The following is a 17990-nucleotide window of genomic DNA, read 5'->3' on the forward strand; positions in this document are numbered from 1 at the left end:
AGTAGTAATGGTAATAGTAGGTGCAGTAGTAGTAGGTATAGTTTTTGTGGTAATAGTAGGTATAGTTTTTGTGGTAATAGTAGGTCTAGTTTTTGTGGCAATAGTAGGCCTAGTAGTGGTAATAGTAGACCTAGTAGTAGTGGTAATAATAGGCCTAGTAGTAGTGGTAATAGTAGGCCTAGTATTAGTGGTAATAGTAGGCCTAGTTTTTGTGGTAATGGTAGGCCTAGTAGTAGTGGTAATAATAGGCCTAGTTTTGGTGGTATTAGTAGGCCTAGTAGTAGTGAGATCTAGTTAGTAGTAGTTGTAATAATAGACCTAGTAGTAGTGGTAATAGTATGCCTAGTAGTAGTGGTAATAATAGGCCTAACTAGGCCATCAGCTATATTTTCACTAATTTCTTTGCATTTAATAAAACCAAAAACTAAGAGTACATACTGTACAATACGGAAATTACATTATTAATTCATTTATTGTGAAACAAAAGAGTTTTAGACAGATATAGTCTGAGGATTTTCTTATGCACTCTGCTATTATAATCCACTGTAATATGATGGCACCTAACCGTTACAGACATTGTTGAAACCAACCTTGTAAACCTGATTAATTTGTTTCTGGAAAAACTTTATCCAAGAAATATTCCGACATTCTGTAAACACATTCAAAGGAGGAACTGCATTTGGAACATTCTTTCAAATATTAAGATATAAATGCTTTCCTGAGCATCCTACAATAATAGCTATGTTCGAACAATTATTTGCGGCGCAGTATTTCACCATTTTCTAATTATTTCCCTTCAAGTGTACTTATATTTATTCGTACTCCTCAATAAGCACGAACTGCTCGCACTCCCGGCGAAGCATCAACTCCCTTTAATGGCGGCCGAACAGCGGTTCAATTTTGTACGCGAAACTAGCGCCGTTGGTGTCTCTAGTTATATATTACAAACTCTTTGGATGTAACCTTATATGAGTAACGCTTTAAAAACTGAACATTTTGATCGGATTCACCCTGCTTTATAGTACTTGCTAGAAGACAAAGTTAGAAATGAAATTGCGAAAGGTTTATAATAAACTTGTATAATATAAAAATTAATAATCAAGACATCTTAAAGTCTTAAGTTTATGAACGAAGAAAAAATTCCATAGTACAGTAAAACCTTGGATTACGAGTAACTTGGTTTGTGAGTGTTCTGCAAAACGAACGAACAATAAGGAAACAGTTTTGTTTGATAAACGAGCAGGGGCGGCTCTACAATAAGAACTGCAGAGCTGCAGAACCGCCATTTAAATGGACCTGAAAAAATTAAAAATGTAAAACATGCTTTTATGTAATCTAGTTCATTGTTTCATTTATTTTTCCAATTCATTCTTCTTCGATTTGAAATTTTACTGTCTGTAGGAGCCTTGAACTGCTCAAGAACTTTAGCTGTAGTGTACTTTTCGGATCTGTGATCGGCAGTTCCAGAAGCTCAACGTAGGGTAGTCGGCAGCAGAAAACCGGTTTTCTTCACCATCCCATAAGACTGCATTAGAGCTGCAACCGAAGCAGCTCTCTCCGAATATACAAAAGAACCGTCAACACCCTCAGCTCTTTATGACCTGTGTTAGAACACACAGGCTTCTGGACTACTGTATATCATTACAGTTCCAGTGTGTTATAGTACTGTGGGTGGTGTGATGTGATTAGTCAGTGTGTCTAAGGAAATATTTTATATTAAAAATGAATGAAATGAAAACCTAATTGACCAACCCTTTTCGAAATTAAAAGAGAAATTGCATGTCAACTCAAGAAATTTGGACGTCCTACACAAAATTTAAATACTGAAATTTCTGGAAAAAGTCGAGGAAATCATGTAGCCTACTAGTCATTTTAATACCGAAATGTGTAATGGAAACGATTGGTTTTTTGCTGCGCTCATGAAAACGCTTTCTGCCCCACCCGTGTATTCTGTTTAGAGGAGAAAATACATGGACAAACACCGGAGTGAAGGATTTAGTTAATTTGACTTACAAAAGTAGAAAAGCACGTGGGGCACATCTCCACTACGTGACTAGTTGTACCAGGTGGGAGAGGTGTAGCGCACGGATGGCTGGAGTACAATTTCGGGTGCACAGTCAACTTCGAGAAGGGGCTGTAATTACACGCGTTATCGGATTTAGATGCAATAAACAGCATGCGTTTGCTAAATACACTATTTTTTCATGCAGAACTGCCAACCTTTGTAATCGCGGGCCGCTACTGTAAACGAGCGATGTCTTGCAATGTGAGCAGCACGATTTGTACTAACTTGCTTCGCTTGCGAGCAACAGCAAGAGGCAATTGAGGGTGTGTCGTCTGAGGAGGAAGAGGAGAAAAGAGCGGACGAATTCCTCGCTTCAAATGAGATTAAAGAGGTGTGTAAAAAGTGGGAAGCAATACGAAATGTCATTCAAATTCATCACCCTGATAAGGTTGTAGCAGTGCGTGCGATAAATCTGTTAACGACAACGGAATGTCACATTTCCGCAAAATCCTCAAAACGAGGCAAAAACAGATGTCTTTTTATAGGTTCTTAGTCAAAGCAAAAGATACCAGTCAGAAGTGATTCCGTTAGTGATAGTGAAAATATTTTATTTAAACAGTGAAACAGGTGAAAGATACTCAAAAACAAAATACAGTACAGCAAAGTAATTTATGTTGCACTATTGTATTGAATTTTACCTGAATTATATTGTATTTATATTAAGTCGCTTTGATATGCGAGTGTTTTAGATTAAGAGCACGTTTTCGAAACGAATTATGTTCGTAATTCAAGGTTTTATTGTACATAAAATGTAGTGTATTTATATTAAACATAAAGCTTCTAGTCACTTTTTGTGGATTAAAACACATTTGGACAAAGAATCCTTAAGTATTTCCAGTTCTTTCTATGTTCTGTTAAACTGATTCCTAGTTACACGAAACTTATCTTATATTGAAGCCTTGTTTGTAGGCTACGTAGTTCTGAGTTGTGCGTAATTTAAATCATTCCTCTTCAGTTACGCAGTGAAGATTTTATTGTAGCCTACTTCTGTTCAATTATGTGTAATTACTTTTAATTGATAGTAATTGCAATACAATCCTATTATTACGGTGTTCGTAATAAGGTCACTTGGGGCAAAAACTATTTAGGAGGCCAAGTTATTTATTTGTGATCCAACAGAATTTCGCAACTTTACTAGATAGTAAGCGCAGTTAGTATAGTGCTGGCCTTTTGTGCCCGAGGTTGCGGGTTCGATCCCTGCCCTGCAAAATGTTAAATCTTATAATGCAGGTATAATTACTGCATTATCTAATCGGATTGGGGATGTTTGTTTAGAAATAAAAGAGAGCTTAAAATAAAAAAGTACAGAATTGATATCACTACCTAAAAAAATATTGTTGTAATAATATTTTTATTAATTATTTAGACTTAAATAGCTTAAATGCGACATGCTCATGTCAGTAGATTTACTGTCATGTAAAAGAACTTCTGTGGGACAAAATTCTGGCACACTGGCGACGCTGATATAATCTGGGCAGTTGCGGGCGTCGTTAAATAAAACATAATGTCGGCTTAGAGTGTAAACCTGCTAATCGTCAAACAGAAAATTTTGCAAGGAAAGCATGAAACTAAGTTTAAATTAACTCTGAAACTTTAGGACCAAATCAAAAGTACAGGTGGCAAACAAGGTGCTCTGAGACAAATAAATTATATTGTTTTACCTGTATTCTGTTTGGAGATGAAAATGAGTGGTCATCATCATCATCATCATCATCATCATCATCTTGTGGGGTCTGTGTCACAAAAAAATTAATAGAAAATCGATAAACATCTGTCCTATAAAAAGATAGAAGGTAAGCAGATTTTTTCAGCCTACCCAGTATTTACATCCTAGCTTCGCCGCTGGTAAAGTACAGTATGATTTTGAAACATCTCTCCCAATTAAGGAGACCTCCCACATGCGGACAGATTGTTACATCCCTGCAATGTCCGTAAATGTGATGTTTCACTGTACTAAATTCCAGGGGCGATTTCTCAGGGCATGCTATGCTTGCTGTGCAAGCCCAGTATTTTCGTAGAATGTGTATTTCTCAAAATGGCGTTACGTACATTAAAATTTATTTTGATTTTTTGAATACTGTATAGGCGTAATACCATCCGCAGGTTGCATACCGCAAGTATCGCAACTCTTGCTCGTTTCTTGGAGCCACAGGGAAGACGTAGAAATAGCGAGAATATGATGCGCACACAAGTGCCTTCCTCCTTGGTCCGTTCTAGGTGCACATGCTTCTGTTATGTGTTGTTTGAAGCTCTGGTCCGAGAGCTACACCAATGACTATTTAACGTTACACAGACCAGTATTGACAGCGGGAATGTGCTGTGATTTGCGAGTGCAATGTAATTGTATGAGCGGAATGCATGTGTTAGCTGCTGCATGTATTATTAATTCTTGCAATGAGTTCGGAATTGTGTGTCATTGAAACCTTATTATTAAATCCATTTTCCCGAAGGACTATTCAAGAGAAGACAGACATTATAGAGAATATGTGCACTCCTTCAGTGCAGCTCAATACAACAATGTGCATTGGTTGGCAGGGTCGAAAAAATTAAATAAACTGTTTTGTTGGCCATGTTTGTTATATTATATCAAACTTATACATCTGATAAGCGAATATGATCCATGTCTCATAATGATTTCATAATTATAAAATAAATTATTTATGTGGGTCTGATTATTTTTAATAATTATGAATTATTATATCCTCCCATCTTCCCCTATGAATAAAAGAGCAAGCCTAACTTTCGTAACTAGCATTCGCCCCTGCTAAATTCCATGATAGCACTGCTGGATGCTTGATTCGGTAACTTGGAAATTTACGTAAATGAGAAGAAATTAAAACTTTATAGTTGGAATTTTTTTAGAAATACAATTTGAAAAACTGAAGGGTTTACTCCTACAGTTAGTGAGTGACATTTTACAGTAGCTAAATTAACAAACTCGTGATAGTTTTTTCTGAGTAAAGATCTCCCCAAATTATTTTGTCAAACCTCTTCACCGTGGCTCATCCGACATCAGTACAAGACACACCTCTGCCATACCTTTCAGACCACAAGACCGCTCCTGGGTGCTGCGTAAATCCAAGCATGATGCTGCATATCTATTCAACGAATTTTAATGATTCATAATTATGCAATAACCACTTGTAAATGCAGTCTCATGACACTTACTATGTAAAAGGTCATAAGGAAATAATTGTTTCACATCTGAAAGGACTGTATACGCTGCAAAACCTTCATTTTAGATTAATTTAATTTAATATGTTATCACTTTTAAATATGTGTATTCATTAATTTTATCTTATATTTTACATTTTAATACAATATGGTCAAAGTAACCCATTGCACGTTAGCACAAGAGTTCAGTAGAGGTAACAGTGATCTGAAGATGGCTTACAAAGCCGAAAACGTTCATCAAGTAGAATGAAATAAAATATCACATTATTATATAAGATAAGTTTATGACGGACTTAAAGAAAATATTGTTAAATCGTCATATATTGCTCTTGGATTCTTGTAACGTGTGTTTCTAATGTGTTCTTTTGTTACTAACAGGTGAGTGCTGCAGATGCCAAGACATATGACACTGTCATCTTTGAAGGCCCACCTCCCATGAAACAGAGACTATGGCCAAGGCATTGCGTACAAGATTCTTGGGGAGCTGAACTACACAAGGATCTGAAAGTAAGTTATTTTCAAATTCTTTGGTGCCAGTTGCTTTTCCATATTGTTTTTTCTTTCATACCACGTGAATTAATAATTAGCAATGTCGGCCAACTCATATTGTTGTCGCGCTCAACTTAAACTTATTAAAGGAAGAAAGAGCACAATATGAAATAAACATGACTATGTACCTATGTAGAAAGATAAAGAGATACAGCAGCAGATAGACAAACAGTCAAAAAGATATGAAATAAGTACGCCTATGTACAGAAGAAAAAAGATAAGAGACGTAGAGAAATACATTAAAGTCAAACATATATCAATAGACAGACGGACAAACAAACGTGTAGGTAGACTGGGGACTTTATTCCAGACCATTGCCCTTGAATGATTTCTTGAAATTCGAACTCGGAACCTCTTGATTTATAATCAAGTAAGCTGACTACTGCTGTCCCTTGATCATGTTTTATTTTCTTTCTCTCTGTTACGAAGAAGAGTCCGAAGGCTTGCACTGCAGTCTGAGGCTTATTGTGCTGACCGACCTCCTTAGATATTGATGATTATTTGAAGTCCGCAGGACTGTATTCTGTAAGTGTCGTGATTCACAGTTTGGTGCCATCTATCGATTCAGCCATACAACACCCAAGTCTGTCAGAGTCCGTGATGATCACTCTTCATTTCACAGAGAGTTCTAGTTTCCTCAGATCGATGCCATCTGTATGGGCTATTCCATATGAAACCGATCAGTAAAAAACCTCGCATTTTTTTATACTCTAATTTTTTTCCCTACTTATACAAAGTGCTGAGGGGAGTGCATTTTCAAAAATATACTATCGAAAGTCAAACGGTTTTCGTATTATTGAGCGACAAATTTAGCGTATTTTTATAAAAACAAGCCTCTTTCAGCGCTCAGAACTCTGGAACCATTTACTGCAGAACATTGAACGAGAGCTTATTCTGAAGCTGACATTTGGTAGGTTATGTTAAGAAGTAATCCTTATTTTTATTGTACACAGAGAGACAGATAATTTGATTTTACTTGCTTTTAGGCTTTTTGGCCATTTGTAAAAATGTAAAAAAATATTGAGAAAAATGTTGCATTATTAAGAGGGATTCGGCATTGTTTGCTTAGTAGCTTGGCAATAAGTTTCGAGGGTATTAAATAGATTATTTTCACACGCCTAGACTTGAACGAGGCAGTCCCGCATGCAATGGTCGAGAGCTGAAGATAAGCGAGTGTTGGGCGTCATTTTACTCCTGTTTTTATGAAAACCTGTGATAAAGCTAGCACAGCCATGACTGCTAGACGAAACATCACGTGTTTATGTCTACTGGCCTTGCTTCCCTCGGCTATCTCCCGCCTTACAGTCAGCTGGTTAGTTCACGCGCGTACTATTTATTTTCTTTATTTGATATTTTCAATACTCTCATATCAACGAACCACCAGTAAAAAATATGTGTTTATTTGTACTTTCAATGCGGAATCTAACCATATATTTTAAAAATATTTTTTCGTGGCCAAAGGCGTCTTAATGAAGAAAAATTTAAATTTCTCCATTTCCATAAAAAGTAAGAAAATCTGTTTATATGTCAATGTAAACTTTAACTTCTCAGCATCAAAATAAACCATGATTTCGATCATTGGGTGAAAGGGTTTCGGAGCCACAACAGTTTAAAGTTGCTAATTTTGTGAAAATACGATAAATTTAAATATTATTAGTTTAAACACTATGAAGTTCTGATGCCTCAAACTTTGCACAAAGCATTATATCACAGTTGTCTACGGACAGAAAAAGTTTCATTGTATTTAAAAATTGCAAGGTCAATTTACTCTATATTTCGGTCGATTTGAGATGGAATAGCCCGTATGCAGATCACGTTACTACATCCTGCTGCATCGCATTACTGTAGGTATCGTGATTCACTATTTGGTAGTATCAATCGATTCAGCTACAACATGCGTTCCTACAGAGTCCATGAAGAATGTTCCTCCTTCCCTCTGAGAGTTTTGCTATTTCATCATTTCTCCATTAATCGTCATCAACATCGTCCATTTGTGACGCAGACTTTCCTTCCATGGGCAGAAATAAAGTGATGCACAGTTTCGGCATGTTACTGGTACACAGGAACATTTTGATCATTGATCTGCATTCAAGTGCCTCGATTGGAAAGAAATGAAAAGTAATTAAGAACATTTGAATATACTTGAATTTGTGTCAATAGCTCCCAAAAAGCAGAGAGATTCCAAGAAGGATCCTTGAATTTCCGACATTTCTTATTTCAGATACTTTTTACTACTCTCTTATGTACTGTATCAAATAAGAAAAAATTTACTAGAATGTGTGCACTTGTTAATAAGATAGGGCTTCAAAAGATGAGTTCAAAAGACCCCGATTTTTTTTTTATATTTCTTTGAAGTAGTAGTCTTTAAGTAGTAATTCATCAACACTTCACAACATGCCACAGACTCTTCCACGCTAAATTTTAAATCTCTTTCACTTGTTTTCAATAAAGGTAGTATATTTTTTCTCCCACATCAAAGTCTTCGTCATTTGGTTCGTTTCATTTTCTAGTAATATTATCTTTCGTTCTAAACCTTCCGTTTTTCTTGGATTCTTCTATTCGATAGCGTAATAACATTTTTAGCAGTCTGTTTTCCTTCATTCCTATGTGTTCATGCCAATCTCTACTTTATTACTTTGTTTATTTTACGACGCTTTATCAACTACTATGGTTATTTAGCATCTGTAATATGTATTATTCGACGTCATGATACGTCATAACACACAAACAACCAGCCCCACCATAAGAGCAACACACCCTCACCCCTACTATCGACAAATGCATATCGCAGAATTCAAGATCACCAGTAGTTAAGGAGATACTGAAGAAGACGTGACATAACATCGAAACGGGCCGTCTGTCGAAGGTATATACCTTTTTAAAAAACTTTTAACACTTTTTAATGTATGACTAAGTAATTTTATGTTTTTAACAAACAAAGTCTTAACGTGAACTTTAATCAATGTAATATGAAGGTGATAAATGCTAGTGAAATGAGTCCAAGATCCAACGCTGAATGTTACCCAGCATTTGCTCTTAATGGGTTGAGGGAAAACTCCGTAATCTCTCCTTTATTACATACTGTTGTATCTTTAACTTATAGGCTATTTATTTTAACTGTGTTATTATTTCTGCATATAGACTACAGTGGACTATAGTGGACTGTATGTTGTCAGCAAACAGCTGGATACATTAAGAAGATTGATTATTTCTGCATACCGTATTTATGATTATTGACGAGTGAAACCAACTGCTGCTTCCAGAAGCTTCATTTTTTATATTTTATTTACAGATTATGGAGAACTCCACCATGGTGTATAAAGGAACAAACCCAGAAGTGGATTCATATTCTGTCTTTTGGGATAATAAGAAGCTGACAGAAACAACATTGGTATCTCAACTCCAGAAGAGGAATGCTACAGATATTTATATTTGTGGACTGGCTTATGATGTTTGTGTCGGTAAGGCCTTCATTCTCGAATCTATATTAGTTGTAATATTATGTTGGAATTAAGTTGCGAACGGAAATAGGTTTTCAAAAACTGTTGATGTTGCGAATGGGATGGTGATGGAGACAACTGGAAGGGAAAAGAGAGAATCTGAAGAATGTGTTTATGTTAATAATAATAATAATAATAATAATAATAATAATATTTATTTGTCAGAAACCAGTGTATAAGGCCTGGATATGACATCGTCAAGTTCGATAATACACACACACGCACACATACACTCACACATGCATAAACAAACTTAGCACAAATAAATATAGACAAATAATTATAAGCAAATAAACATACATAGTCAAATAAACAAACACTGAGAGATAAACAGAGTATGCTGTAGGTTAACACGTTTATATAAGGACAAAAGGTATAATTAAAATACAAAGAGACAAATTAAAATATAAAGAAAGGGTTACATTTCTAAAATACAATATTTACATCACACTCCATGAATTCATTCACTGAATAAAAAGGTCTGTTCAGCAACCATCTATGTATGCAGGACTTAAACCTATTTATTGGTAACTTTTTCGCCTCTAATGGTAACTTATTAAATATATTTATGCCATTAAAAAAGCAGGTATTTGAGCCTACACTCAATCTGCACCTTGTGTAATCTAATTTATCTTTATTTCTAGTGTTGAAGGAATGTATATCTGATCTAGGCTGATAAAGATATATGTTGTGAGTGCGTGTGGAAGTTCCTCCTCCCCCATCTCTAATTATTGAATAATTATGCACTAATTTCTTTTATTTTTTATTTATTTATCTAAACGATAACAGCTCCCTGTATTAACAGGCTGCCACAAAGACAGAGCATATTGTGCAATAGGCAGTTGGAAGTATAAATAATATACATATGTTTAAGTTGAAGGGAGTCTTACAACAACGACAAGAAATGACTGAATAAATAAGTAGCTACTAATTAATTAGCTGAAGACAGGGGCGTATACTGGTTAAAGGGTTTGGGCTACCACTGACCCTATTATTACACAAAATATATCTAATAATTACTTTAATTTTAATTACTATGGTAAAACTAATAATACAAAATTATTACATTATGTTATATTATAAACTTTTTCTTTTGTAATTTCCTTGGGCTACCACCGGTAGCCCGCAAAATATGCCCCTGGTTGAAGATCATTGTTGACCATAGAGATGGTTGTGGAGTATAAATATTGATCCTCTCAGAGCTGCAAGAACGATGTCATCAATTGCCTTCCTCTGTAGGCCGAAACGTTGCCAGATCTGGAAGAAGAAACCGAGAATAGTTCCACGCTCTCCAACCATAAGGCCTATTATTTCTATTTGTTGTAGACCGTATTTGTCCATGAATTATGGAACGGTACGTACATAGATGTCGTTTTTTCCCCTATTTACATCTTCAGGTTGGCTCTTTTGTTTTTCAAATCTAATGGTGGGATCGATGATGTAGCCATTGTTGTTATTTGGCGGGATGGCAATCATGTCTATTCTTCTTGTACTGCCATTGTCTGCCAGTCCGTGAACTTCTTCGAACACTTGAAATTTATTGATCTAAACTGTTCGGCGATCATCGAACGAATTCTATGGTGTCGTGAGTTATACGCACGTTATACCCGTAATTGGCGCAGTTGTGATACTTTAAATAAAAAATTTAAAGAAGTAGTACTGTACTGAGAGTAATTATTAAATTTGTAAAGAAATAACATTCTCATATTAAGCAAGTAATTAGTGACATAAAATTTATGGAAAGTTGTGTAAGTTATGCTACATATTTAGTTAATTCTTTTTTTTTAAGTTAATACTTGTATATTAGAATGTATTTTCCTGTTTGTGATTATGTATTCAGTCTCTTTTTTTATTATATATATTTTTTTATTATTGTTATTTTAAAGTTAATATTGATTGTGTATATGTATTCAATCTCTCTTTTTTACTTTATTATGTTTATCATTATTTTTAAGTTAATATTTGTATACCAGTATGTATTTTTCTGTATGTGATTTAATCCTGGTTGAGTGGAAGAGAAGGCCTGATGACCTTAACTCTGCCAAGGAAAATAAAACTATTATTATTATTATTATTATTATTATTATTATTATTATTATTATTATTATTACATAAGAAGTTATTTTTACTTGTACTTACTGGGTCATTATGTCTGAGCCAGAGAAACAAGTTCCAATGAAACTGAAGATTGTAAAAAAAAATTCCGCTCATAGTAAAATTGTGCAAATATTAAATAATGAAAAGGGGGGGCTAGAACATAACGAAGAACAGTTTCCTTTCTCAGAAATTCTTTATTTAAAATATGCGCCAATAAATTCGTGTGATTTAGAAAGGAATTTCTCTCATAATAAATAAGTTAATTAATTAATTAATTAATAATAATAATGAGAATAAATGATAATAGTAATAATTTTGGCATATGTGTCAAGCTCATCGACATCAGAAGCAACTACACTATCTATAATTTGTTAAAAAAAACCTGTCATAATTTAAATGTTCCGGAAAGGCTTACCGAGCTTTTGCTGATTACCTTAGATTGTAATTGTGATACAGATCTGAATTGACATTTGGAAATAGCATTTTCTCTATTACATTGCTGTGGTTATAATGACAAAGTTCAGTCCCAAAGCCTCGTCAGTAAATGCCATCAGGGACAAGTGAGAATGGGAGAGATTCACTATCATTAAATTTGCAAACTTGTAAAGTAACTGTATATTTAATCTTTTAGGTGCTACTGCGGCTGATGCATTGGCAAGTGGTTACCGAACCATACTCATTGATGACTGTAGCCGTGGTGTTGACCTAAAAGACATCGAGAAAACGAAAAATACAGTCACAAGCAACAGTGGTGTTATTGTTGATTCTTCTCAGGTAAGCTAACGGTACACTCAATTGTTTGAAATATTAAAGTAAGTTTTTTATTTCTTTAAAGATTTGGTAAATTCGTTCTTTGATAAATTCGTGAAGTAGATTGTTGTTTCCATTAAGATTGAAAAACTGGATACGTTTGAGAGACATCTTTTCCATAGTTTTCCAAATTCTCTGAAACGATAGATAAATCCTGAAACATATGGTGTAAAGACCTATTTGCTATCTTCATATTAATTTTCACTTCCCATAGAAAGAGTAGGGGTTTTATTCCCAACTCATGTAGATTGTGGTTATTAAGTAATGTGACCACATGTTCTGTTTAGAATGGGACAGTCCCGTTTTTAGACAGCGCGTCTCGACAGTTCTTGTTAAGACGCCTGTAAGTCCCGTTTTCTTGGAAAATGCAAAAAAGAATCTCTTGAACAATATCCGAAAATGTAATGATGTTGAAATGTATATAGACATCATTGCAAACGTTTCTGACAGTTACAATGTGATGTCAAAGTAATGTTAAGTGAATTTGTTTGTGTGAAGCAATTTACTAGTGCAAACAAAGTCACTCAGTGGAATAAAAGAAGGAAGAAGTCCTTAGGAGATGGGTAGAAATGTTCCAGCATTTCTTCTAATAGCAATATGTATATATGTATCCAATGTCTACCCACTTCACTTTACGTGATTCGAGTTCCGCATATTGCGGTTAGATGGCAGAACTGTGACCCATTTTCTAGTTGTACACCACTTCGGCAGGCCACACTGTACATGATGTGTATCTGTAGAGAGTTTTGTCTTGTAGACTACTACGATGAGTGTATGTGTAAGTGTTCGTGTAAGTGTAGTGTCTGAAATGAGTAATGATGAAGATTGTCATTCAGAAACATTGCTATAATCGTAGAATTTGACTTACCCTGCCTCAAACCTATGCTCCTGTAGAAAGAATTTTCATCAGAATGAACAAAATGAACATCAGAGAAAACACAATTGAAGGTTGACACATTGAAGACATTGTTAATTACCAGAGTTAACCACTGATTAACTTTACAGCTTCTTTACTGTGTTAACTTTTTAAGAAATTACTGGCTGATTAGTTTCGAAGTGTTATCCTTCATTGTCCAAATCCTAGTGAAGGTCCTGCCCTATCTTCTAGTATCCTATTGTGGTGGGTGTGTATTGTATTGTATTTATTAACTTTCCATGATATTCATACATTGCTTCACAGCTAGAATATGGAACAAGTCAAAAAACTTAATAACTATAAAGTCTTAATTTATAGTCATAGTCTACTTGAAATATATACAGAGATATAGTTTACTACTACAACACAAAGTTTTAGTATCAATTTCATGAAGTATTGTTGAATGTCATGAATTCACCTACAGAATAGAAGACGTGAGAAATTAGGTACTTCTTTAATTTGGTCCTAAATAATCTTATGTTTTGAGGTTAATTTTTTATATAGATAGGGTGGCTATTAAAAATTTTTACTGCCATATAATGCATTCCTTTTGATAGCACGATAGATTTGCCGATGGAGTATGAAAGTAATTTTTTTACGCGTATTTGTGCTATGAACTGTTGAATTAGTTAAAAAGTTTTCACGATTAATGCGAGGAAGATTATTAATGAAAAAATATACTGACAAGCCATGGGCATTATTGTGTTCATGATTGTGTCGAAAAGGGCGTGTGTTTTGAAATTGAGTTGAATGTTGAGGATATGATAGGAGTGTGTTTTTGCATATTTGTAAATTTCATATTGTTCTAGAGTTTCAAGTTTCTGATTTTTTGCCAGGTGGTTTCGTAAAACGTTAACACAGTAAAGAAAGAAGTTGTGAAGTTAATCAGCGATTATAAAGTATGTAGAACAATGAAGAACCAAAGTTAATTTCAGACACAATTTCCTTGACTTTACTTTTCTTCTACAGTTCTGAATAATGTAAATTATTATTAATAGCTACATTAGATAAGCAAAATTGCATTACTTACGTACCTTACCTTTTTCAGGTGAAGGCAATGGTAGAAGGCCGTGATAGAAGACCTGAACTGGGATATAAGTTAGCAATGGAGCTAAAGAATGCCATGTGTGAATAAATAATGCATATAAAGATCTGTATGATGGCATAGTACTTAACTGCCGATACTCTTCACATTCCGTGACCTAGTGCCTCGCACATGTAGCCTACGCTGCAACATATAGGAAGGAACAGTGACTTTATTAGAATCGGAATTTGTTCATCTTACATCCATTGCTCTAGAGAGGCTGGAACATTCATGCTGCTTAGTTTCACACTTTAATATATTGTTTTGCATTGAGTGACGATTTGATAATTGATCTCTTATAATGCTTAATACAAAGAAAAGCTTTACAATAGGACAGTAAGAAGGATGTGCCGTTATTATGTAATGAAGATGAGTATCCTAAGGGTTGAAACTTTACACTTTAGCTCAGGGTTGGCAAAAAAACACGGGTTTTTTCAAAAACCATCTGCCCACTGGTGTTTTTCGTTTTTTTTTCAGGTTTCAGAAAAAATTACCGTTAGGTATTTACATTTAGCCATGTAAAAATGTTAGTAAAAATTAATTTTAGTTTTTAGATAAACATTTTTTAAATATATACTTATATGATATGACATATTTATTCCACCAGCTTACATCGGTCGTGATGGTTCTTCACATTTCTGTATACAGTGCCATCACTCCCTTGGATACATGATTTTCTGTTTACTCTTTATCTAAACCTCCGGCTATTGCATATAAATGACCCTGATCACTTTTCTATCACGTCCCTCACCTCTGTTTCCCTCCCTTCTTCTTATATTTACCCTTCCCTTTCCTAGTTATCTATCTTATTCTTATTAATCTCATTTAAGTAAACAATGACTTCTATCATTCTCTTATTAATTGGTCCGAACATTGTTTATATTTGTTGAATGCTTCCATAGTTGTTAACTTATTTATTCACTTGAATCACTAACGTTCACTAACCACTAATTCCCATTAATCTATTCTGTATATTTTCAGACGAAGTAGTTTCTACCGTTTCATTACCTTTCCATTTCCGCTTTCTTTATTATATTTGTATCACTACTTACTTATTATCACTCTCTGGTTAATGCTTGTATCTTATCCTTTTTCACCATTATTCCCTTGCTTACCGTCTTTTCTGTCACTATCACTCTTTTCACTTTGTCACTTTCTTACGTTTTGTCACTCATGCCACTCATGCACCAACCTCTTAAGTTATAAGTTTTCTGTCCCTTACTTCTTCCCGCCTGACAAACCTCTATTTGGTGTCCCTAATGTTACTTCATCCCTTCCGGTTCTTGTAGAATCTTGTCTTCTTGTCTTGGTAACTTCTTCATCTCTCGATCCCTTCTGTAATTGCTGACCCATATTTGTTCTTCCAGCTGGATTCACTGAACTCTTTTTGTTGTTCTCAGCTCCTGTATATATACTTATATGAATTTTAACACTTTTGAATTTTATAGTCTACTCAAACCCAGAGTAGGTTTAATTTTAACAAACCATATTTCACAGTAAGGGGATTTCACTGAGAACTGAATCTGGGACTTCCTTCAAGCGGATTCTCTCATTCAGTTTTCTCCAGGGGATTTACCTGATTATCTCTGCTCCAGTGGAAGTGCAGAGTCCTGGAGTTCCCCTCCCTTGCTCTGCTGGAGTCAGAGTGAGGGTCGACTTTGAGAGGGAAGAGTTTGAAGCCAACCTTCATTCTTCATACTGATAGCAAGGGTCATTTAGAGAGAGAGAGAGAGAGAGCCTACGACAGTCCACTAAAATAGCTGTCTCTAGTTTACATTATGTTTCAATACTTACATACTAGCTCCAAAATACTCGAATTTTTTTCCACATAAATTCAATAAAGAATTTTTTGCACATAAATTCAAACAAGTTAATAGCATGTCACAAATTCACAAAAGAAAAATTTGATTTACAGATACCGCTTAAGAGATTAAATAATATGAAATTAGTTTTCACTTAGCTGGCTACTACTTTATAAATTCTAAGAATTTTCGGTTGAGTGTTCATTTAAATATTAAACAAATAGTAATTACTTTAGGCATTTTAATAAATGATGAGAGATGAGTGAAACAGAGAAAAATTATCTCCGGCACCAGGATTTTAACCCGGGTTTTCAGCTCTACTTGCTGACGCTCTATCCACTAAGCCACACCGGATTCCCATCCCAATGTCGGATTGAATCCTCTCAGTTTAAGTTCCACCTCTTGGATTCCCTCTAGTGGCCTACCCTCATGCACTGAGTCATAGATGTATGACAGTGGCACAATGTTCACACATGCTTGTTATGAGTGGCTAAGTGATCAGGATCCGATGGAATAAGTGCCGTCTTAAATCACTAAGTGATTATTTTTCACATATCATAAATATAACTTAAACTGAGAGGATTCAATCCGACATCGGGATGGGAATCTGGTGTGGTTTAGTGGCTAGAGCGTCAGCAAGTAGAGCTGAAAACCCGGGTTCAAATCCCGGTGCTGGAGAGAATTTTTCTCCATTCCACTCATCTTTCAATTCTGCGTCATCATATGATGACGCAGAATTTCTGCACGAAAATATCATATGTACTTCGGTACATCGTAATAATTTTAATAAATGCTTACAATAATAAATTATATTTGGTACCAGTATACTATTATAGGAAGGCACCCACTTAATAATGATTTGCACAGTATAAAATAATAAAAATTGGAATTATTAGTAAAGAAAGGTTTTATACCACTTGCTAGATTTATTAGAATACTTTTTTTATGTAAATTAAAAAAAACTCTCAGTTAAAAACCCACAGGTGTTTTCAGATGAGTTTTACCCGGAAAAAAAAAAAACAGTTGCCAACCCTGCTGTAGCTTGACTCAGCACTCTGTAGCAATGTCAGTAGTCCATACAAATTCGAGCTCTAATACCTGACAAGACAATATTTTATTTTTTCATAGTGAATAAAATTCACGTAGGAATAGGGTTACGAGGTTTTCAGATTGCGAATAAGGGACAGGATGAGGTCGAGCCTTGAAGTGTGATATTTATCGTAAGAAAAATTACACGTAATTTGAGAGAATCCCATATGCACACCATGTCATATCATTGCCATAGTTTTGTACTTATCTAAAAATCACTCGCACTGAGTTACTAATTAGAAGTGTTTCAAGTAATAATTTTATCACTTGAAATTTAGATTTAAAAAATAGAAGTGGTTTTGTGCTATTAAATTAGCCAATAAAAAATATTGATTTCTAGTGAAAAGGCACATTTTTATAAGCCGAAGTTATCAAATTATTGTATAGTACAAAGTATATTATGATTATTCAGATTTTGTTTTTTGTTTAACATTAGCTAGCAAGGTTTAATCTATTTTAATTGCGTCATAAAATGAACGAAAACTATTATTACAATTTAAGGGGTACCGGTATCTTGGACTTCAGCTTTCGTGAGATCTGTGGAACATCGGTTCCTTTCACCCCTCCACTTATTTTTCATAACAGAAAATACCCTTTCCACAGAGACGTTCGAACGTAGAATGGAAAAACAATAGGATACCAATGTTAACAGATGTGGTCACTTAAAATGACTTCGGTAAAGAAATTGACCCATTTTGTATTTACACTTTCATTGTGTTGAGTAGTTCCTATTTCACGTATATCTTCCTTAAATTTTGAAAGTTCCTCATAAAAACAACCATTTGTGAATTTCAAAGAATCTACGATCTGTTAAAATTTTGAAAATTCAGCACATGTTAAATTTAGTGGACTCAGATGTTTGAAAATATTGTTATATGATTTTTCTAAGTTACAGCACTGCTGT

General features: G+C 34.7%; 1 protein-coding gene across 3 annotated transcripts in view; it reads left to right on the forward strand.

Annotated features, from left to right (window-relative positions):
• Naam (Nicotinamide amidase) overlaps nt 1-17365 on the forward strand; it is a 72378-nt gene extending 55013 nt beyond the window's left edge. For all 3 annotated transcript variants that reach the window (XM_069831678.1, XM_069831679.1, XM_069831676.1), the window contains 4 exons: nt 5618-5746; nt 9081-9249; nt 12017-12159; nt 14160-17365. In XM_069831678.1, coding sequence (XP_069687779.1) covers nt 5618-5746; nt 9081-9249; nt 12017-12159; nt 14160-14246 — 528 coding nt within the window. In that variant the 3' untranslated portion in view covers nt 14247-17365. The remainder of the gene's footprint in view (nt 1-5617; nt 5747-9080; nt 9250-12016; nt 12160-14159) is intronic.
• Nucleotides 17366-17990: the final 625 nt, after the last annotated feature.

Source organism: Periplaneta americana, chromosome 7 (genome assembly GCF_040183065.1).
Source record: "Periplaneta americana isolate PAMFEO1 chromosome 7, P.americana_PAMFEO1_priV1, whole genome shotgun sequence".
In the NCBI taxonomy this organism is placed as follows: domain Eukaryota; kingdom Metazoa; phylum Arthropoda; class Insecta; order Blattodea; family Blattidae; genus Periplaneta; species Periplaneta americana.